Source organism: Urtica dioica, chromosome 12 (genome assembly GCF_054948205.1).
Source record: "Urtica dioica subsp. dioica isolate 48M chromosome 12, U.dioica_male_clone48M_v1_H2, whole genome shotgun sequence".
NCBI classification, from domain to species: Eukaryota; Viridiplantae; Streptophyta; class Magnoliopsida; order Rosales; family Urticaceae; genus Urtica; species Urtica dioica.
In genome coordinates, this window is record NC_142767.1 from 22,065,441 (window position 1) to 22,089,247 (window position 23,807).

A 23,807-nucleotide genomic window follows, 5' to 3' on the forward strand; every position below is an offset into this window, starting at 1 on the left:
CACTATCGGTCAAGATTACATGATATATTAGCAGTGCAAAGCGCAGGTGGCACTATCGGCCAAGATTACATAGTAAGTGGCACTATTGACCAAGATTACATACTTATTAAAATAAATCCTAGGGGGCATGCATTTCTGCATCTCATGGGGGCTTGAACCTCTCCGTCGAGGTGTGTGTGGGATTACCGCTAGACCAAGCTAGCTACCACAAATTCCGTCTGATTGAAAATTGGAATTTCAATTGCTTCAGGCTAGATTTATTATTAGAGTTTATTTTTTCTTATACATGATTGGAAATAACTTCAATTCTGTATACATGCGACTGAGTGACAAAAATCAAGCCAACCGAATAGAATAAACAAAATGAAAACCATTCCATTTCTAGATTTTGGACTTGTATAACGGCAATGATAACAACTTCGTCAAACGTTCCTCAAAAAAAAAAAAAAAAAAAAAAAAAAAACTTCGTCAAACGACATGCATCTTTTTCTGAAAAAAAAACAAAAAATAACAACTGTCCTTTGCAAGAAAAACGACATGCTTTTACTATCGGCGTTCATTTTTTTTAACGGTTTCATCCCCAAATCACACGAGAGAGAGAGAGAGAGAGAGAGAGAATGTACTTGAAGAAAGCTGTTTGGAGCGAGGGGTTATCGGCGGAGAAAGGTTCGCCGGAGACGGAAGGCGATCCACCTTCCACGGCGGTCGGAGATCTGGTGAACTCTTTGAAGGAGCAGAGAGTGTACCGCGAGGTCACGCTCGCTCTCCGGACAGGTCTCAGGGACGCTCGAGCCGAGTTCTCCTTCCTCCGACTCCGCGGACTCACAACTCTCCTCAAGTTCCTTCAATCCGTCTCTCACTCCAATTCCACCATCGATTTATTCTCTCACACTCAGTCCATTCCTGAGCTCCAAGGTTCAGATTTTCACATTCACTCACTCTTCAATTCCTTCGCATAACACCGAATTCTGTGGGAAAAAAACGATATAGAGCTTTCGAATTCTGTGCTTAGAAAGTAATTCTCCATATGAAAAGAAATAAATAAATGAAACAATTACGTTTTTATAATCACACTTTGATGTCACAGAGCTTAACATAGAATTGCTGCTTAGAAGTTCATGAAAAATTTGATTGTAGATTCGAGTGAATTTCATTATACATATGGTTTCATGTCATTCCTCAAATTTTTGATCTTTGGTGTATGTTATAATTTGTTCCATTCTAGATCATTGTAAAAATAAAAAGGGATTAACTTTGTGTTGCCGTGCTATAGTTGTTCCGGTTCTATTCCAACATTCATTGAAAGAGCCAGAGGATGAGTCGGTAGCGAATTTGGATCACATCTTCGGCGTTGAGCCCTTGAAGATCTCCAGCCCTTCAACCGATGCTGAAGTCTCGATCGCTCTTCGTGTTTTGGAAGGTTGTTGCTTGCTTCACTCAGAGAGCACCGCGTTATCACACCAATACAAGGCAATTCAGGTCCTCGAACTATCCCATGATTAAGACTTGGTTCAAAGCCTTTTTTTTTTTTTTTTTTTGTCGGGCTTAGAAATGGAATCTGTGTGCTTGTGAAGGTGTTGATGAACATTTTATCTACCCGAGGAGTTCTTGAACAAGGAGCGTGTTTAGATGCTTTGATTGCCATCATGTTGGACTCGTCGGTCAATCAAATGGTAGAATCTATCAAGTTAAGCTTTCCCCTCGAATAGAGTGAATACACGTAAAAAGGATCACGTAACAACTATATGTACATTTGTCAGGATTTCGAAATTTGCAGCGGCATTGAGGAAGTTGCGGAGCTTATAAGAGACAAGCAAGTGGAAGAAAATCTCCGGTTTTATTCATTCGCTTTTTACATCTTACAATGTGTATATATAGAAAACAGGCGAGTTTTTGCTTTAGAAACAATGTATGTGATCATAGTTTTGAACCCAGGTTGAAATGTGGAGAGTTTTTGCTGCTACTCATCGGGCATGTAAATGGGCGAGGAAAGCCTCCATTGGCATCCATACAAGAAGACATTAGGCGGCTCTTGGGTGAGAAATCTGCTTCCTTGATATGGGCCGCTAGTCAATTCGGCTCTACTCTCGACCCTGAAAAGAGACTCGATGCACTTCACATTCAAGCTCGCCGAGTTCTCGAGTCCCTCGACCTGTACTGATCTGATATCCCTTTTGTACTTCACATTTCAAGTCCTTAACATTTATCACAGATCCTTTGTTTGATGTAACCACAAACTTGTTCTTGTACGCACGGCTTTCATGTGCATAGTCAGATTATCCAGAGTATCGTATATCTCTTCTGATCTCTCGTGGGATTTATCAGACGTGAGAAAAGCATGAACATTGTCTTTGTCCTCAATCCAACTACATCCGGGGCTCTTTTGCATTCCTCGATCCTTCATTAACTGCCTCAATCTAGCTAGAGCGTCCCATTTCTTGGCGGATCCATACAAGTTTGACAACAGAATGTAGTTTGCGGTGTTGACGGGCTCTAACTCTATCAGCCTCTTCGCTGCAATTTCGCCCAACTCAACATCACCGTGAATGACACACCCTCCGAGCAAAGCGCCCCACAGGACCGAATCGGGTTCCACGGAAAGGCTCTTCGTGAACTCATAAGCTTCGTTCAACCGATTCGCCCGACTCAGAAGATCGACGATGCACGTGTAGTGCTTCAGCGTGGGCTTCACATTAAAGAAGCCCATCATATCGAGAAACTGGTAACCGGTCTGAACTGATCCGACGTGAACACAGGAAGACAGAGCAGATAAGAAAGTCACGTGGTCGGGTCTAAAACCTTCCTCCAAGATTCTGCGAAAAAAGGCTATTCCTTCCTCTCCGTGTCCGTGCATCGCATATGCGCTAAGCATCGCGTTACGAGATACCAAATCGGGTTTCGAGATTTTCTTATAAGATTGAAGTGCGAGCCTCAAGCTTCCACATTTTGCATACATGTCCACGATCGCTGCTCCGATATACGGATCTGAATCGTACCCGCGTCTCACCGAATGGGCATGAACTTGCTTCCCTCTCTGAACCGTTCCTGATCGTGAACAAGCTTGTAATATAATACCAATGGTGTACATATCAGGCCTCGAATTCAAACCTTGCATTTCAGTGAACAATTGCATCGCTGAATCTAGATGGTTGTTTTCCACATGACCGGCTAAAATCCCATTCCACGTATAAACGTTGGGGTCGAAACCGTCTTCCCTCATCTTCAGAAGAAGCTTCGCGATTTCTTCTGTGTGACCAGACCGAGAATAGTTTGAAATTAAAGCATTCCATGTACTAATGTCTCTTTCAGCCACCTCATCAAAAGCCCTCCCAGCAGCCGAGAAGTCTCGGGAACGAGAGTAGAGTTCTATGAGAGCTCCACCGACAAAAGGGTTAGATTGGAGACCGCTTTTGATGGCACGAGAATGAATCTCCTTTCCTCGTCTCAAAGATTCCCCGTCGGAACAAGCGGCGAGAACACTTCCGAGGGTAAAAGAATCGGGCTGTATACCTTCTTCTAACAACTCTCGAAAAAGACGCAAAGCTGTGTCGAACAAACAATTGTCCACGTGTCCAGATATTATAGCGTTCCATGATATTACGTCCTTCGATTCCATACGATCGAACAACTCTTTGGCTACGGAAACGTTACCGTCCTCACAATACCCGACAATCATCGTATTACAAGAAACCACATTCTTCAACGAGAAACTCGAAAACACCGTTGAGGCGTTCCTCATATCGCCGCACCTTCTGTACATATCGACCAACCCATTCACAAGAAACGGATTCGACATAAACCCGTTTCTCGTGATGTACCCGTGGATCTCTCTGCCGAGTCTTAGCCTCTGGAGCCGAGCGCATGAGGGCAAAATGCTCGCCAAAGTCCGTGCGTTGGGCTCGATCCCTTTTAATTTCATCCTAAAAAGCATCGAAATGGCTTCTTCGTCGTGACCGTTCCGCGAGAACCCTCCGAGAACTGCGCTCCAAGACACAATGTTCGGTTTCGACGATGGCGACGACTCGTCCGAACCCATTCTATCCATAAAATCCAACGCCTCGAAGACCATTCCGTTCGAGGCACAAGCCGTGAGAATCGAATTCCATGTCACACGATCCCTCCGCTGCATTGCTGCGAAAACTCTCTTGGCATCGCTCAAGAATCCGCATTTACCGTACATGTCTATCAGAGCGTTACACACGTAAATATTCTCCACGAACCTCGACTTCGCAACAGTGCCGTGTAGTTGTCTCGCCAGTCCCGGCGATTCGATTCCGCTGCAAATCTTGAACACAAGAGGGAAAATAAAGAAATCCAACTCGTGATGTTCATAATAAAATTCTAGAAAGAGCGTGAAAGCTTCATCAAAGAAACCGGAATCGACGTAGACGCTCAGAATAGCTTTCCAGGCGTACAAGCTTCTCGCGGGCATTTCATCGAACAGTTGATCTGCATCTTCGAAACAGCCACACCTTGCGTACATCTGAAGCAACTTGGTCTCCACGAACACGTCCCTGTGAATCCCAGTTCTGAAAGCGTGGCCATGAATCTGTTTCCCGAGATACGGGCATTTACAGGAGTCGAGAATCGAAGCGTATGAGCTCGAACTGAGTGACGTGTCGAGTGAGGAAACGGACACGTGTTGGTGGATCAGTTCTTCTTCTGATCTTTGGAAGCCGAGTTTTTTGGGCTTAAGAGGTTGAATCTTCTTCGTACTTTGTGGGAGTGAAATCAGAGGAAACGTTCGAGCTGATGCCATGAAATTGCATCACTTGAATTCTATAGCAAATAATAATAATAATAATAATATTAATATTTGAACAGTTCCTCAAAAGGAGAAGATTTTTTTGTTTTCTTTTCGAAAAAGGAGATAAGATTGTGTTAACGGACACATGAGTCATGACTCATGACTATACTTCTCTATACTTGATAGTAATAAACGACAAGTCGTTTCGCACACGAGACTAAACGCTCTCCATGCACTACATATAATGTCCCTAAAAAAACAATAAAATTGTGAAATTTAATGTAGTAATATAAAACTCAAAAGATTATATTTGGATTTTTTTTGGGGGGGCTGAACTATACCATATTTGAGATAAATTAACAATGTACGCTATTATTTATGGTTTTTTTAGGAAAGACAATGCCAAATTTGAGATAAGCAACGACTTATGTTATTTCTTTATTATTAATTTTAAATTTTTCAAAACTAAGGCCAGCAAGGACTGTATGATATTATTTAGCCTATGGCCACCAGTTTTTAATTGACTAGTGGTGCATGGTCCCAAAGGGAATAATCTACGATGGGTTATTAGTCTCCCAAAAATGATCTCGGATCAGCTTATTAGTATTATTAAATTTTAACTGTACATTTAGCGTAGCTATATTATTCTCACTGCCGCTGCTATCTATGTAATTGTAAAAGTACGTACTTTCATTCCTTTATGTATTTTTTTGGCGGGATTTTTCAACAGTTCCAAGAAGAATATTATGGTGAAATCAAGAAAGTAAAATTTGCCACTCAGTTCGTCATTTTCCAATGTAGCTATAGATGTGCCTATACGTGTACAAATATGTCAGACAATAGAAATTATAACACATGTATGTATATATACAAGAATATTGTGTTGGAATCAAGAAAGTGAATTTGCCAACTAAATCTTCGCATACAAGGTAGCTGGTAGATATTGAATAATAATAAAAAGTAGCTTATAACTCTCTTCTATTATATTATACATATATATAGTATTTTAAAATTTATATTGGAGTTGCTATAGCCTAGCAACCCAATGATGTGCAATGAATTATGATGGAAGATATGATTTTTTTTTGTTGCTCAAAGATGGAAGATATGATGATATGTTTATACACATGTATGCTATCTATACATTACGTGCAGAGAAAAGAGAGCCGTTGAAATTAAACATATTGGCATTTCTAGTCGTATACAAAAATAACGAGAAATAGTGTTTTTTTACATGATTTTTTTTTTTTTTGCTCTTTTTCCTACACCGCTAAAAAAAAGATGACAAGCCCCGGAATAATAGTGACTGAGGATGGCTGAAATGTCGGGTGCTATAATCCATGTCATCTATTAAAAAAAATAAGAAGAAAAAAACATATAATTGACAAATTTTTGTAGGAACAAAAGAAAAAGTAAAGCATGAAAGATTATTAGTAGATGGCTAACTCCGGCAAGAAAGGAAATAATGACTCCGTGACACACCAAACCCTACGAAGAATATGAAATTCTATGCCTCTGACTAGCTAGTGCAAAACAGATTGGACACACTATCAAAAGATATCATATCATATATTTGAGGTGTCATCATAAATATTTTATCGTATAGTCTATGTGAATGTGTAGCGTAGAGAATTGTATTTTATTCTACAGCATGGTTACCGAGGGGAATGTTCGTGTGGGACCCACAATAAAGCCAAAACGAAAGGTTGTTTTTTTTAGACACTCTATTTAGGATTTGAAAATAGGAAAATATATATACACCATAATCATTGCATGAAATGGAGAGAGCCTTGAAAAAAAAACACTGTTTTTAAGTTCTAATTTATATTAACACATCATTGTGGTAGTAAAATTAAATTAGATTCTATATGAAATAAGTCGATATATAGGTAATATCTTTGATGAAAAAATAATAATTTGGAAAGGCGAAATCCGGGTTAGCGGCAGAGATTTAGGAATTTGGCTTCGAAAATAATGATGAACAATGAGTAACATCTTAAGGCATATTTGTACTAATTCACTCCAAAATGAAATTAAGAGACCAAAAAAGGCTTTGATAATGTGTCACGACGATATGGTAAAAGCATGTAACAAGGAATTTATGTGGTCATACCTAATAAGTATGTTGTTCTTTGCTGTTCTCTTCTTTTTCTCCTTTATGTATATTTATATGTTTAGCGTCCTATTTTCTGAGTTGAAAGTGTTTGCTTTTTATGGGTTGAAGATTTTGAAAGACCAAGATGGTGCTCAAAAGACCCGACATTGATGACCTGTTGGCAACGAAAAAGAAATAAAGAGGACAAAGAAAATGGAAAAAAAATAAATTGTTTTGTTGTAAAAGGATTGAATGCCATCATTCAAATTAATGCGCTTTAAAGTTCAATATGAATTAATAATTAAAAAATAATAATACAAGATCCCAAAGCAAATAGTTAATCCAGATAGAGATCTAAGAGATAGAGTCATATAATTTTGTTAATCAAACGAATAAACATATAAGTATATTTTGAAATATGTACTAATTAATTAGCAAACCTTCACTAAGCAATATGTTGGACATAATTATTTAAGTACACGAACTAAAAAAAAAAGTGGTTATATATCTCAAAAACCCTTGCTAGCTAGCTGTGATAAATCATGGAAGATAATAATCAAAGGCCATGGTGCAATAATTTTTGTAGAGAGAGATATGATAATCATAATTGGAGGTCTTAAAAAGAGAATTAATGGTATGATATCATATATGTGAGAGACTTTTGCTTTGGTGGCCTTTTTGTACATCTTTACACACCACTCTTCACCATACATGAGTGTACCTTAAAGCCAACCCAGAAAAAATATGAAAATTCAAAAAAATCCAACATTGTTTTACTAGAGGAACATAATAGAAATAAATAAACACCCTTGAGGAAATAAAGGTGCGAAATTTCTTTAAGAAAATTACAAACAAACAAAAAAACAAGAAAAAGAGAAGAAGAAAATAAAAAAAGCCCCCATAATGTACCCTAATTTTTGTTAGCTTTTAAATTTGATCAAGCCAAGCACCAAGTGATCATGATCTTCAAAACAAAAAAACAAAAATCATGAAATCAAAAGCCTTTCTTTTTTTTTCTTTTTTTTTGCTTCTTGTGTACTTATTTTATTCACCAAGACCCTCCCCCTAACATTCCATTCCAATTATACCCCCCAGTAGAAGAATTATCTCCTTGCCCTCTATTGATCTGCTCAAATTGATGACCATCATGATCATGGTCTTGTTCATGATCAGTTGTGGCTGTGGTATTAGTGGTATTGCTTGAAACCTGCTTCAAATCCTCGCTCGGAAAAAGAAGCCTCGCACTAGTCTCTTGATGAACACCATTGCTCCCATTTGTTGCATAGTTACCAACACCTTGATGATGATGATGATGATGATGGAATTGGTCTAGACCAAAGCTGAGAGAAGGCTTGAACTCATGATGACCCAGATTGGCAAACGAAGAGAACTGTTGATGATGATGATGATGATGATGATCCGGCGGCGCGACCGGCATGGACATGAAGGAACTCATCAAACCCCTCGAAGAAATCCCGGTCTTCAAAAGCTCCATAGCCGAGACTTGTTGCGACGAAGAAGTCGAAACATTCGTTGTAGTAGTAGTAGTAGTACTACTACTACTACTATTACTAGTAGTGTTAGCACTAGCACTGCTAGGGTTTACTCCAATACTAGTACTATTAATGTAGTGATGATGTTGAGGTTGGTTATTATTATCATGAAGAAATGGTATAATTCTTGACATGTTGAGGTCATGGTGGGTTGGTGGGTAAGCGAGGTTGAGATCTTGGCCTTGGTGGATCAATTTTGGGTTCTGATGAGAAGCTGATTGTTGATGTTGGTGGTGGAGATTGAGAGGGAAGCTTAGATGATGGTGATGAGAGATGATTTGGTCATTGTTGAGGATGAGCTTCTTGTTTGATGAAGAACTTGGTGGTGGTGATGATGATGAGAGTGTAGGGTTTGATGTTGTTGTTGTTGTTGTGATTGATGGCTGTGATTGTGACTGAGATGATGATGATGATGATGATCTCTTGTTCTTCCGTGAGCCGCCGCCCACCGGAACATTCCTCAGAGACCCGCCCTCGGTCCAATACCTTCGACAAGTCTTGCAAAAGTACCTTGGCTGAGTGAGGCTGTAATTGTTGTAGTAGCAAAACTTTGTGTTGATTGAATTGCACCTTGGACAGTTCACAGCTTGGTCCTTTTGAGGCCTTGTTCCCCTTCTTTGATCTATCATATTATTATTATTATTATTATTATTAGTAGAATTGATTGGTTGCTTTGGACCTTCCATGGGTGCTGCTTTAACCACTCCAATACCCTGAAAAAAAAATAGAAAAAAAAAAGTGAATTGATTAAGTAAGGAAGAAAAAAAAAGATGGGGGGGCTAATATATGTATTGCTACTATTCATCATCATTCAGAAAAAAGAAACAAGCAAGAAGAGAGAATTGCAAAATTAGGGGTAATTAAAGAAAAGACAAAGAAAGATAGTGGCTTTACACGTTGAGAGGGGTGAGAGTGATCACAAGTCACAAACAATAACACCAACAGCAAAAAAACAACTTCTCTCCTGCCTTTATTTTTATTATTATTTTGTTCTTCAGCTGGGTGTGCTTTAATGTTTTTCAGATTATATGAAAAGAAGGGAAAGGGAAGAGGAGAAGAAGAAAGAAGAAAAAAAGTTGGTATATATGAGAGAAAGAGAGAGAGAGAGAGAGAGAGAGAGAGAGAGAGAGAGAGAGAGAGAAAGAGAAAAGTATATGTGTATGTGGTACTTTCAATAGCTTTCAAGATAAAATGAAAGATCACGAAAAAGGGAAGAAGAAGGAAAAAAAAAAAAAGACAACACCAACAAACATTCAGATAATAACATATATATGTTATATATTAGTGGAGGGTTGAGACGAGCAAAGCAAACAATATCATCTTTTTGAGAAGGAAAAGGTAGAACTAGCTTAAAGCTAGAAAACAAGCAAAATATATAATACTATATATAAATATATTGGATTGATTTGGGTTTACTTTGGATCATAAATTCAAGAAGATGATGATATGATATATGATATTTCATGCACTTAATTCATCAAGGGAAAAGCAAACTCTTAAAGTTTTTCCATAAAATTAAATACCTGAGGCCAGTGAGCTGCGTCCATGGAGAGAGAGAGAGAGGGAGTTTCAAAAAAAAAGTAAGAGAGAAGAAAAAGGTTATGGATTCTTGAGAGAGAGAGAGAGAGAGAGATATGAAAAGAAAAAAACCACCCACTTTGTTGTTTTTCTTTCTTCTAAAGCTGAATAATATGATCTTAAAGCTAAAGATGAATCACTATAGAGATGTGATAAGGGGTGGTTCCATGTGTTGGCCAACTATATGAGAGAGAGAGAGAGTGAGAGATATGAATCAATAGTCATGTTTTGCATAATAAATTAATTGAAATTTTTCCTAATAATAATATGTTTGGGCATTAGTCAATCTTTGTCATATTCTTTTTTGGTGTCTATATATATCTAGGTACGCGCATTTGCACTATAAATATTGATAATTCACACTTTAAAGGTGTTTATAGGTTCCTCTCTCTCTCTCTCTCTCTCTCTTTTCTTGACTATGGGGATTGATGAAGTACTAGGTCGGTTTGAGATATATTCAGTTTAATATATATACAAATAAATAAAAGGTCCATTCATCTTTTTAATTTTTTTTTCTTTCTCGTGCTTGTAGTGAGATGTTGTAGTTATGAACATGATGAGCTAGCGCTAGCAGTGAGTGAGGGTCTTTGAACCTTTAATTTTGTAAACTTGAAATTAATACTAAAAGAAAGCAAGAGTGACAATTCAGTTGCAACAACAAACAAGTTGACAATTCTTTTACTTTTTTTTGCTACTTTTTATCACATGATAAACATTAATTATTTAGAAGGAAGTTAAATAATATATAATATAAACAGCCAATTAAATCTAAAGTGTTAGAAAAATACCTAAGGTTTTATGGTTTTCAGCCAAATAGTAAACAAAATAGTAAAAGTTTGAGTTTGACTCTATTTATAAATGTATATTATTGAGTCAATAAAAAAAATTGTCTATGTATATACATATATAGATTTATATACAAATATGCAAAAAAAAAAAACAAAAACAAAAACAAAAAACAAAATTATTGATACATGATATTAAAATAATTTTTTATAAAATTTAATATATTATCAATTTTAGAAATTTGTTTATTTTGTAAATTTATTCATTTGAATTAACTATTTAGCAAAATATCAATAAAAAAAATGTAAGGAATGTTATTATATATGTATACGGAATCGGTTTTTCTATATATTGTGAGTAACATTTTTTTACAAAAATTTAACCTAACGTAAATATAGTATGCTTAATTATTTAAATATATATAGCCTTATGTAAACCATTTTCATAAAATATAAAATTGAGTCTCGTTCCAGTTGTACCATGTTAAATCGCCAAAACACCACTCCGTGCCAATTCCTCGCTCCTCTCGCATAATGTCCCTTCCTACACAGGATCATATTATATTTTGTAGTGAGATAATGTATTACATGTAATTTATAAAGAGAGAGTGATCGCATTTTTTATTGTTCTAAAATTATTAGTCGTGTATTAACAATTTGGTATACACTCACTCAATAGTTACAAATAATTAATTAGACACCAAATTGTTGATCTTTTTTATAAAACGACATAGTATAATTATATATACACACTACTATAAACACAAAGCATAAGTATAAACCCCCGGTATATATATACCCCCAAAAAAATATATATATATATGGGATGATTATTATTCCTCTTTTCCTTTTGGAACATAAGAAAAAATAAATTAGCTAGAAACAAGATCTACGTTGTAAACTGTCTACCAAAGAAAAAAAATTATATGTTGCTAAACTGAGTGGGATTTCTTAGAAGAAAAGCATATGATATAAATTATAATATAATATTACACATTCCTTCCCAAATATACTAGTATTAGTATAATGTTTTATAAATATCCTCCAAATCTGAGTGAGTGGTATGGTAGCCCCAAAGGAGATGACACCGAAACCAATGGTGATGTTTCAGTGTATCTATCCATAGATTACAAAGACACGTGTCACAATTCGATGGGATAAAACAAAGAGAGTAGTGTGATAGCGAAACCTGTCGGTAACGTGAGAATATTTAGGAAAGTGCAGAGAGAGAGAGAGTGGGTCCACTCGCATCATAAGAAGCGTGATATATGTGAGTGTAACAGCCGTTAGATTGTTGACTTTCTGACATCAGACGGTTATAGTCAAACTACGTCCCAATTGTGTCGTTTAACGTTCCACGTTAACCGTTTTTACATATTTTTTTTCTATTAAAGTTTACATTAAAAATATAATGATGATTATAATAATCTTACTTTTAAAATATAATTTTCCTTTGTTATAATTTGAACTAATATTTCTATATTAGACACCAAATTGCGCTTTATTAAGCTTAGCATATCAAGTATCAACTACGATAGGGGTGACTGAATAGTATTTTAGAAATGATAGTTAAAAGATTAAAATAATTCAAAATCTTGAATTCATAATTGATCTGGAGGATTAAACGAGGTCTAAAATAGTTATTCATAGCATGAATTATGAATTAAAACAATGTTCTTTTAACATAAATATAACTTACAATGAATGTGGATATTGTTAAAAACTAGCTCAAATTTGATGACTTATTTATTACGTGATATAATTTCTTTTTTCATACGTTGAGAAAGCAGTGTATATGAGTCGAGCAAATCAAAGATTTAACGGTTAAATTTTGTATTGCGTTTTACTCGTGATCATATAAACATGACGACAACGATGAGTGTAACAAAACCGAATTTTGTCTTGACCCTAAATATAGGAAACTAATTTAATGGCAACAAGCAGCTCAAGTCCAGGCAAAAAATTTGAAATACTACCAATAGAAATTTATGAAATTTAAAATGCCGACATCTCTTACTAATGGTTTATTGAAAAATTATTTGTTACCAACATAAATTTAAATTAGTTTGATATATCTATCTCTCTCAACGACGCAGTTAAGTATAGTACTTAACTCCATTGACAATTGAAGATTCGAGAGCCCAACTATGCAAAGAGGGTCAAGTCTCTCCACTCGCAAAGGCGAGTAATATTTCTTGGTTTTGTTGGCAAGTTTTCTTTGATTTAAGTCAAATTTTTTGTGTTTTTATGCTCGGGCTATGATTCCAAATGATTTCTTGAATATTTTGTTGATCTTGCCAATTTTTTACGGATAAAATGTTTCAAATGAAAATTGTAGGAAACCGCCGATTATCATCTACCAACAAAATCTCTGGTAATTTAAACATTAATTCAACCTGAACGCTTTAAATATATAGGCATGCTATATCAAATTAGTGTTATTTTTTTTACTATTAAACAATCTACTAACTCTATTTAGAAATGAAAAGAAAACACAACTTAAACTCTTCCGTAAGATAATAAAAATTCTACATAATTTCATATGTTGGGTTTGAATTTCTAAAAAAGTCTACGTGTTTAGAATGGGTTCAATTTAGTTTCATATATGATTTTGCATATGATTGATTAAAGGTTATCTAGGGAGAGATAGACAAGATCAAGAAGATTTTAAAAACAAAAAGGCATATATGGTATCCACACGTATATAATATGCAATGTAAATCCTAGAAGACTTTGTGAATATAATATGATCAAGAAAGAACAACAATTATGAATATGCAACAAAAGCAAGTTAAAAAAAATACCGTATTTAAATTTAAGTTTGTATTTAACACACTCAACACGACTAAATAAATTATACTAATATGAAAAGTATTAATTATATTTTGTAAAACATATTCTCCAACCATTAGTGTTTTGTGGTATTTCTCTATATAATCAGGGAAACTAACAATCAAGAAAATATAATGTTGTGAGGTTATAAGAAAATAGAAAAAATTACTCGACAATAATTGCTTTCCCAAAAATCCAATTATATACACAAACACTGACTCACACGTATTAGCTCCAAAGCCCACGACCTGATGGGGGGAAAAAAATCACAGAAACGACAGAGAAGTCATTCTCAAAACAATATTCTCTTTTCTTAAATTCGTAACTAAGTAAAAAAGAAGTTCCACTTAAAGAATGTGGGCTACAAGGACCAATCACATTGAAGTAAGATCTCATAAAAAAAGATCCTACCGACCCATAATGTCATTTATTTATTTATCCAAATTGAAAAGGTGTTATTCTTTGGATCATCGCCAATTTTACAAGCAAAAATAAAAAGATATTTTGACTATTGCCATTCTTAGGGGGACCCAACCATTTGCAAAAAAAAAAAACAAAAAAACAAAAAAAAGACTTCAACGTTTAAGCATATAAAATCATTGGCCAATCTATTAGGGCATGCATAAGCATACTAGTATTTTGATTAATTTATTTGTTTGTATAAAATAATTTTAAAAATAACCATATCTTCATCATCATGCCTTGTCCTACAGCTAGCTAATCTTTTGATTAATTTAATTCCTGAAATCAAGTGGAAAAAACTTGTGTCTAAACGTTAGTGCTTTGATGACCCAACAGAAAAGCTACACATTGTTTTGTTTAAAGAGAGACTCAAAAAGGAGATAGAATAAAATTAATTTTTGTATTAAAGGCAAACCCAGTAAGTAAGTAAGTAATGGAACAAAGATTTCAATGTTATCACGTAATTTTGGGAAGGTAATCGACACAAATTATGTACAACAGATGAAAAATGAAGGAAAAACAAGTATAGTCAATCCTATTCAACTTTGCGTCACATTTAAATTTAATGCCAAAAAAAAAAGTGAAAAAGAAGAAAAAAAAAGTCACTTAGTGCAAATTAAAAGGACACTTGATAACTTTCTTATGCACATTACATACAAAAAAAAAAAGTGGCTATATTAGTGATATTTTTTTTCTAAACGATAAAAAGTTATTTTTCTCATAAATGAAATAGTAACGTGTTGAAGTTTAGCATGATTCAAAATAATAAACAAACTTTGTAAAAATATTTATAAACATAAAAAACGATCGTTAAAATTTAAAAAAAATTATATATTAGCATTTTAAAAATAAAGAAAAAAAACATCGTTCTCTTCTCCCTTTGGATTGGCGACTCGGATGAGAAAAAAATAATTATGAATCTCGAAACATTATGTTTGATGGTTTTTGAACGATCAGATGAGTAGAGTGTTGGCGTCGTCGATGGGAGCAGTGACGGAGCCACTATAAGCCCAGGGGGGGCTTAAGCCCCCCCTCAAATTTTTTTTTTTGCATTTTTTGCCCTTTTTTTTAAAAAAATTACTTAAAAATTTATACTTTTGGCCCAATTTTTATAAAATTTTTACAATCAAGCCCCCCCTGAAACTTTTTTTTCAAATTAGCCCCCCCTGGTTTACTTTTCTGGCTCCGTCACTGGATGGGAGGACGGCGAACAAAACTAAACCGGTGATGTGTTGTCTATCATTGAGCCACAGATACTTATTGCATGAAAGCAAATCTTATTATCATATAATCACATCTTCAAACGCAATGTATGAGGATGTGTCTCTATTGTTGCATTTTTTAAGGTAAATCCACATTATATGCATAATCACTCACTCTCACTCTCACTCTCACTCTCACTCTACATAATATGCATAATCACTCTTACCAGCTACAAAATACACGGAATAGAACTGAATATAAAATACTTAAATATAAACATACATCATACAACTAAATAATGATAAGCCCAAGGATCGTAATCAGGGTCAATCCTCTAAAATATTCTCATCAAAGGAAATACTTACTGCATGAAAAGCAATCTATTTTTTAGACACGCCCCCATATTTTTATTTTAGCAATAGTAGTATATATTAGAATGTACGATAATCAAATACTATATACACTATAATCTATACATTTGTGTTTGTATTCTCGTTTCTCCAATTATATCTTTCTAATTTTCATGAATTCTAAATATAATATAATTTTTTTATGAGATTTGTAAACAAACAACCTGTATAGAGGGTGGAAGTTAAAATTTTAGCCCAACTATCAGTTTATTTTAAATAATAGCCAACGGTAATATGAAATCTCAATAATACCCTTTTCCTTCATATTCATCTCTGATACCTCCAAACCTTTCTTCCTCAATCTCTGCTCTCCGAAGCTATCCTTCGATGACCACGCCTTCGCCGACGAAACCAATCTCTGATCCTCTTCTCAGAGCTCTGAATCCGAGTTCAAACCCTAGCTAATCGCTCGCGATCAAGATAGGGCTCGAAAAACGCGATCAAGACCTTCGTCTGTCGCCGCCGCTTCTCCACCATCCGCCGGCCACCCAAGCCCGGCGTCTTCTCCGGCGAGCGCCTGATCTCCGTCACCCAAAAAGACCAGGTAACCTTCAAGCCCCCCAATCTTTTATCGTCGATTCCAAAAAAAATGCTTCTTTTTGTTTTCCCTTGATTAGGGATTTTGATGTTGATCGGCTCGAATTTTTTTTTTACATATATTCACAGGCCTGCGAAGCGATCAATGTCGATCTGTACGCCGAGATTTCGTGCACTGTGTGCTTCGGCGCAGAGAACGATTACCTGATGCTGCTCTGCGATCTCTGCGATTCGGCTTCTCACTCGTACTGCGAACGGGACTTCGGAGAACCCGAGCCGTGGACCCGAGGGCTGTCTCTTCTCAAGGCCAAGAGGAATCCGCCGAAGGAGACGCCGCGTCGCTCGAGGGGCGGCGCGAGAACGCTGAGGCGGTCTCGGAATTTTGAGATCTGAATGCCTCGCTGGTTCGTTTTTCTAGTGATTATTTTGTTCCTTCCCGCAGAAAACAAGTGATTTCTAATTAATTTTGGTTAGTTTGCTCTATCCAGAGGTTTAAATGTGTTTCTAGGGTTTTTGAATTGATCGTAATAACGCTTTGGTTTGCTTTGTTTGTTTGTATATTTAGAGATTAATCTGCTAATAATCGTAGACAAAAGAATTATTGGTATTTAATTTCCAGAAACTTGGCCGTGCAAACTGTACTTGATGATCAAGTTCTTATATTAATTTCCGACTCACATAGGCATTTGTGATCACAGTTTTATTATATTAAATTGATCCTTTCTTGTTCGACCTTTGATAAAAGTGCTGATTTGAGTCTCTGTGTTGTTGTTTTGTAGATAGGATGAGATTGACAAAGGGTTGTAAAGTGGAAGTTCTGTGCAAGAAAGACTTGTCGTTTGGGGCATGGCGTTGTGGGGTATAGGGACACGATTCACTGCCACGATCACGATGAAGATGACGTGGATCCGATGGTGGTCCAGTCGAACGGAGATCTTGGTTAATATGATTTACTGTCGGATTTATTGTCCTCGATTGTTCACGGAATTAATTAGTAAATCGTATTTACTGTCCTAAATAAATACGATTAACTGTTATATCGCAATGTTGTGTATATCGTTCTAAATAAAATCGGATTTACTGTTATATTTACCGTAAAAACGAGTGATTTACTCAATGGTTAATATGATTTACTGTCGGATTTACTGTCCTCGATTGTTCACGGAATTAATTAGTAAATCGTATGTTAGATTAACTAGTCTTCATCTTTGATATTTTTCTTGTTAAATTAACAAAAAAATGTTATGGTTAATCGTACTTACTATTGTTCTTGTTACGGTAAATAAGATTTACTATTGTGTTTGATACTATAAATAAGATTGACTATTGTTCTTGTTACGGTAAATAAAATTTACTATTGTTCATGTTACGGTAAATAAGATTTATTTTTGTTCATGTTACGGTAAATAAGATTTACTTTTGTTCTTGTTACAGTAAATAAGATTTACTTTTGGTCTTATTACGGTAAATAAAATTTACTATTGTTCATGTTACGGTAAATAAGATTTACTTTTGTTCATGTTACGGTAAATAAGATTTACTTTTGTTCTTGTTACAGTAAATAAGATTTACTTTTGTTCTTGTTACGGTAAATAAGATTTAGTTTTGTTCTTGTTACGGTAAATAAGATTTACTGTAGTTTTTGTTATTGTTAATTACATTTACTAATTTTATTGTTATGGACGATATTATTTACTATGATAGTTAATAATATTAACCTAAGGGTAGTATTGGAATATTGAAATGTTGTCATGATAAATTGGCTATTTTCCTAAATATGTTAATAGTTGGGCTATAATTTTAAAGTAGGGGTGTTGTTTTGGCTAGTTGTTTAGCCGCCCCTTTTTTTATATGAATTTAACTTATTTATTTTATCATATTTTTATTTTTCATCGCGACACTCCTACTTTTTACTTGTCGAAATTCCAATGACAACATATAAATGATGTTTTTTCAATGGGAAATTACATTCGGGCAAGTGTCTTTTCAAGTCAAGCTATAGTCATAAATCCTCTATCTAGAATCATTTTTAGATTTACAAATAATAATAAACAATGAAAAAGTTGCATGTGACCTATATTTTTCAAGCCGTTAACTGGGGTGCATTTGTCCCCCAAACAATTGGATTAATATCGAAGAATATGTAAATATTTTATGTTATGATTCATTACCGGACTGAGATTGTTGTTTTTGTCATTGATTTTCTGGCATTCTTACTTGAACTATTGTTTTGGTAAAAGAAAAAAAAACAGTGAAACACAAATTTCCTATTTGTAACCGAGTATTATGTCAGTATTTCAGACTTTAACCTATGGTATTTTTATTTATTAACATCAATGAAAATTAATAATAAAAAGTTGACTTTGTTTGTTACAAACAAATTAATAATCTCGACCAAACCACGTCCTAAGTCTTTAGATTTTATGTATATATTTTATGTTATGATTCATTACCGGACTGAGATTGTTTTTGTCATTGATTTTCTGGCATTCTTACTTGAACTATCGTTTTGGTAAAAGAAAAAAAAAAAAAGTGAAACACAAATTTCCTATTTGTAACCGAGTATTATGTCAGTATTTAAGACTTTAACCTATGGTATTTTTATTTATTAACATCAATGAAAATTAATAATAAAAAGTTGACTTTGTTTGTTACAAACAAATTAATAATCTCGACCAAACCACGTCCTAAGTCTTTAGATTTTCATTAGTTCTCATTTTGACTATAAGTAAATACATACTAACCACTACATTAAAACGAGTAAAAAAACATTCCAGAATAACATATTTTAGTATTTTTATTGAAATTTTAAATTAACAATAATATGAGACAGACACTGCTATTACAACCTCACCCAAATCCAAGATTCAATGTGAGCAAAATAATGATAATTAAAAAGAGTAGCATTGAGCTCTATTATTCTGTAAAAATTATTCTCCACTTAGAAGATCAAATTGTTTTTATAACATAATTTTTTCAATAGCCAGTAGATTTCATAGTGATTGTAAATTATGATGTAATTTGAATAATCGAATAAGTTAAACCGCACTCTTAATGATTTAGTTTGAGTGGCAAGACCTACTAACTTATGTTTCATAATAGAAAGTTTTTTTCTTTCTATTATCGATCAAGAAGGGTTTTATTCACTTTTATGACAATTATCATAGAAAAACAATTATTTCATCGCATATTCGTCACTAAATATCATTTAATATAGTTTTTCGACTTATATTGGATAACGGGAAAAATTCTACCAAATGGTCATAGTTTAGGAATAGTTCCTATTTATTTTTTATTTTTTATTTTCTCAAATGTCCAATGCATTTGGTATATTATATAATATAAGAGTGAACATGTATATTTTTTTTAATACAACGCAACGCAATAATGTTAAATTTAGTAAGGTGTGGAGATGAAAAAACACAATAGACCTCGACAAAAAAAATAAAAAATAAAATAAATAAAAAAAAATAAAAAAAAAATTCTACCCTACATTTCTTGTCCTTTCCCTTCCAAGGATCAATTGTATTTTCTCATAACGACACCATTTTAAGCTCTATAACACCAAAAACTTGTGAAATGGAAATATATAAAGACAGCATATTTAGATTCTACTCGACTTGAATGTGCTTTTTTTTTTTATATAAGCTTTATTCTTTTTCCTTCCAACTTTGGCAAAGCAAAGCTTTTCCCATCAAATCAAAGATTCACCAAATGGGTTACAAAGAAACCAAAGTGGGTCATCACATGCTTTGATGGTATGGGTTGATAGAGAATTGTTATTATGATTGTTATTATCGTTAATGACATGCCGTGAGATTACTTTGAATATTAAAAAAAACGTAATACATAGGCGTAATACAATGATGATGAGCTATGAAACCCTTTTTAGTCATTCAATTCAACTTGCAAACGTCTATAAACTTCTGAACTGCATTCTTGTACTGGGTTCCCTGAAAAAACAGCCCACCACCACGTTATACACAACACCCCATTATATCATATCTATACATATATGCAATATATATGTATATATATATATATATATATATATATTCATATGATATGATGACATGCATAATCAAAGCTGGCTCACCAGTCACCAACACTATCTATCAATTCCACCCATGCATGTGTCATATTTGTCAAAAGCTATATCTAGTTAAAAAGTGATTTTTATTTTATTTTTTTATCACACAGGAGAAATAAGTCAAATCACAAATTTAAATTTTTGAGTACGGGAAAAGGATGTCTTTTTTTCTTTTTCTTTCTTTCTTTTTTTTGCCACAGCAAAAGCAAATTCTGAGTTTTTTTGTCTAATGTTTGGTGTCTATTCCACAATAAAAGGCTTGGCGTCCAAGTTTGGTGTCTATTTTATTTTTATTAGTGGGCCAGCTTGAGCACTAAAAGAAAATCAGTTTGAATGATCCGAAAGTTTTACCTCTTAATAAACCTATTTCACAATTTCATTCGACATAACTAGCAGATTTTTTTATTTTTATTTTTTATTAATCAGTTGAATTTGCAACATGAAAATTGGAGATAATCAGAGACCTAAGTCAACTTGTCTATTTCTATACCCAGACAATGCTTGTGTCACTCTAGTTAGTTTGTTACAAACTAGACAAGAAATGAATGCATGTATAACTTTTTGGAAGAGAAAAAAAGGGCTCGATTATTCAATAATTAAATACCAATATTATTATTAATTAAGATTACCTCCCAGTAAAGTTGATTGCAGTTCGTACACTGCCAAAACTCGAGATTTTTCTTAAACAAACAGCTCGGAATTCGTTGGAAACCTTTTGCCGCTTCGATGGCTTCTTCGATTGTGAGAGGCCTCTGAACAAATCTACCGTTGCATTTAGTGCACCTCGACATTAGTTGGTCCTCGCTGATCTTCAACTCGAAAGCTTCTATGACCTGGAAAAGAAACAACATTCACGATTTCAGCTATTGAATGAAAAAAAAAAAAAAAAAAATTCGAGTCGTGCCACCATAGAAGAGAGAATCACATACACACACCTCAAGTAGTTGTTCGTTTTTAAGAAGGCTTTTCACTCTGTATATTTGATTCTTGATCGCGTATTGGTAACCGAGAAGCTTGGCGTCTCGGGTCAAGAGTACTCGATTCTCTCGGTAGGCTTGATTGATTAATTCTCTGTGTGAAAAAAGAAAGATTAAGCACCTAGCATAGCCGTGATATCGACCTATGATATTATTAGATATTTTGATGTAATCTCCTAATAAGATTATTTTTAGGAACTAGATAATAGGAGGGGTTAGAAGTTGTTTAGTTAAAAATACGAGGGATTAGCATAGAAATGGGTATGGAAATCGTATGAGGAATTGGAGTGAGGATGAAATTGCAGAATAAAACCTCTCAAAAGCCCGATATATATATATATATATATATATATATATATATATATATATAGATATATTGAATTTCCTTTCGATTATATTGCAATTAATACAATGACAAAAAATACCAGTTCGTATTAAATTGGTATCAAACCTGGGATCGGGCGTTTTCGAATATGGAATCGCAGCATCAATACCAACACACCTTAGATGTTTCGCCAACCCTTCAACCTGATTAAGTTTAGCACTAGCCACGTGAGCTAAAAATCCCACGCAGTATCTATCGTAGTGCAAAAATCAATAAATTAAATAAAATTCAAACACCAAGAAAACATTACCATCACATCGCAGAGAAACATTGGGCATCCATTTCCACCGTTCGAAGAATCCCACGGCGGAGGGATTTTCCAGTCCTCGGAAAAAGTCTCAAACTCGTTTTCTTTGCGCGTCAAACCAGCCAAAGATTGTCTCTTTCCTCTCCTCTTCGAAACCTTTGGCTTTTTGTCGGATTCTTCCAGCAAAAGTTTTTCGCCGAATTCTCGCACGAGCTTCGAAAGGGATTCGTCCATCGGAAAAGCACAACCTTGTTCCGAGGCTCTCCTTTGAGAAATATCGGAACGAGCCGTTTCTCCATTCGTATCCAAACCTTCACGTAAGTTCATACTTAGAGCTTTGTCACACATATCGTCCATTTCAACGACCTCTCTCGGCCCTATATCTGAATCCCCTGCAGAGATGAACCAGTAATGCTATGGCTACGCGAAACACGATGAAAAAAAGTGGTTTTGATTTCAGCATAGAACACACCGACATACATTCTTTGATGACTTTGGCTCGGAAAACATCAAATATCTCAAGCAAGCAATGTGCGTCCATGGCAGCATATGCCAATTGAGCCTCGGAAAGAGGACGATGTGACCAATCACTACATTGAAGTTCCTAATCGAATATTAACATCATTAAAAAAAACCAACATTATAACCCAATGTACTAAGAAGATCATGAAATGTCACCAAAACAACAAACTAATTCATTGCAATAAAAACTGAATTCTTGCCAAATAATGTCACATTCCACCACAGAGCATAGTGCTCTTATAAATCATGTATGCTTTGAATTGAGTAATACAGGAAAAGGGAAAAGAAAAAGAAAAATAAAAAAAGGTCAAACCTTTGAAAGAGAAATGCCTAACACTTCTTTGCATATAGTTGCCAAACTTTTGATGTTCTTAGACGTTCTCTTTCCATATTGATTGTGCTGTACGTAGTTGTATATGTTCGCGATATCCATATACGGCTCAACCTGTACAAAATTCAAAAGTCTAATTCAAATTTCAGAGATGAAATGCAAGTTAGTCTCTGAAGGTCAGCGCTAACCCTATCGAAGCCATTGTCGCAGCCATGGCAGCTAAACGTTGAAGACAGGTAAATCAAATCCTGCTTGAATCGAAACCCTAGCTTGAGGATATCAGGAGAGACGAGAGCGTCTCTTAGCGAATCCGAGATTGACTCGAGAGGGATCGAGAGAAGGTCGAGCAAGAAGACGACTGAGTCGCTTGACTCGTCCGAGTCAGCGCATGCGATTTGGAGGAGAGAGACGGTGGGGAATGGGGCGGGATTCTGGCGGTCGGAGCGAGTCGTCGGCTTCCACTCGGCGTCGAGAGAGACGATTGAGGAGCGAGTTAGGGTGCGAGTCAGGTGAGTGAACTCGGGCGAGTCGGTGGATGAGACTAGGTGGACCTTGAAGGGCTTTTGGGTTTGTTTGGAATCCATTTGATAAGCAAGCTTGAACGGCCTGCGATGATCATTTTAGTTCGATTGAACGAAAGCCCTCTCTTTTTTTCCTTCTTTTTTTTTTTAATGATTATGAATAAATTGCTTTTCGCGGTAACTCGAATCATTCTTTATCGTTTTGGGGGAACGGAGTGTTTTGCCATATGAGCTAGTCACTTTATAATTTGTTATCATTCTTATCCGTTCAAACAAAAAAATAAAAATAAAAATTAGTCCGGACACATGTTGTTAGTAAACTAACAAAGTGCTTAAGGCTTGTTACTTTCCTAATAATGCGTTTCGGACGGCGCTGTAAGGGTCGAGTCTCTCACACATTGGACAAAGCCTTCTTTGGGAAAGAGAAATCATTGTAACGAGGTTGAGGTTGAGGTTGAGGTGGAGAATTGGCAGTAGTGAAGAGGTGGAGATCGACTGATAAATGGATTCCACGTCCACATTCATTCACGCT

At 35.0% G+C, this 23,807-nt stretch overlaps 4 protein-coding genes across 5 annotated transcripts; 1 reads left to right on the plus strand and 3 right to left on the minus strand.

The window, feature by feature from the left end:
* The first annotated feature begins 566 nt into the window (after window positions 1–566).
* Window positions 567–2,307, plus strand: ISI1 (binding protein). Its single transcript, XM_089603459.1, has 5 exons — window positions 567–915; window positions 1,274–1,479; window positions 1,575–1,673; window positions 1,761–1,834; window positions 1,936–2,307. The coding sequence occupies exons 1-5, from the start codon at window positions 618–620 to the stop codon at window positions 2,159–2,161; spliced, it is 903 nt and encodes a 300-aa protein (XP_089459585.1). The 5' UTR covers window positions 567–617; the 3' UTR covers window positions 2,162–2,307.
* On the minus strand, window positions 1,967–4,884 carry LOC149380397 (pentatricopeptide repeat-containing protein At2g13600-like). The gene has a single exon (XM_089603458.1). It carries the CDS (start codon window positions 4,757–4,759, stop codon window positions 2,207–2,209), a length of 2,553 nt encoding a protein of 850 aa, XP_089459584.1. The 5' UTR covers window positions 4,760–4,884; the 3' UTR covers window positions 1,967–2,206.
* A 2,709-nt stretch (window positions 4,885–7,593) lies between these two features.
* LOC149380398 (uncharacterized) lies at window positions 7,594–10,114 on the minus strand. Of its 2 annotated transcripts, none has more exons than XM_089603478.1 (2): window positions 9,919–10,114; window positions 7,594–9,108 (listed from the first exon to the last, which is right to left on the minus strand). In XM_089603478.1, exons 1-2 carry the CDS (start codon window positions 9,940–9,942, stop codon window positions 7,891–7,893), a joined length of 1,242 nt encoding a protein of 413 aa, XP_089459604.1. In that variant the 5' UTR covers window positions 9,943–10,114; the 3' UTR covers window positions 7,594–7,890. The 2 variants fall into 2 exon arrangements, with proteins under 2 accessions (XP_089459604.1, XP_089459605.1); XM_089603479.1 differs by lacking the exon at window positions 9,919–10,114 and adding an exon at window positions 9,290–9,711.
* Window positions 10,115–19,782: 9,668 nt separating this feature from the next.
* Window positions 19,783–23,460, minus strand: LOC149380399 (3'-5' exonuclease domain-containing protein). Its single transcript, XM_089604494.1, has 8 exons — window positions 22,943–23,460; window positions 22,737–22,868; window positions 22,382–22,505; window positions 21,905–22,293; window positions 21,721–21,797; window positions 21,228–21,363; window positions 20,922–21,125; window positions 19,783–20,155 (listed from the first exon to the last, which is right to left on the minus strand). Exons 1-8 carry the CDS (start codon window positions 23,336–23,338, stop codon window positions 20,099–20,101), a joined length of 1,515 nt encoding a protein of 504 aa, XP_089460620.1. The 5' UTR covers window positions 23,339–23,460; the 3' UTR covers window positions 19,783–20,098.
* Between the last annotated feature and the right edge of the window lie 347 nt (window positions 23,461–23,807).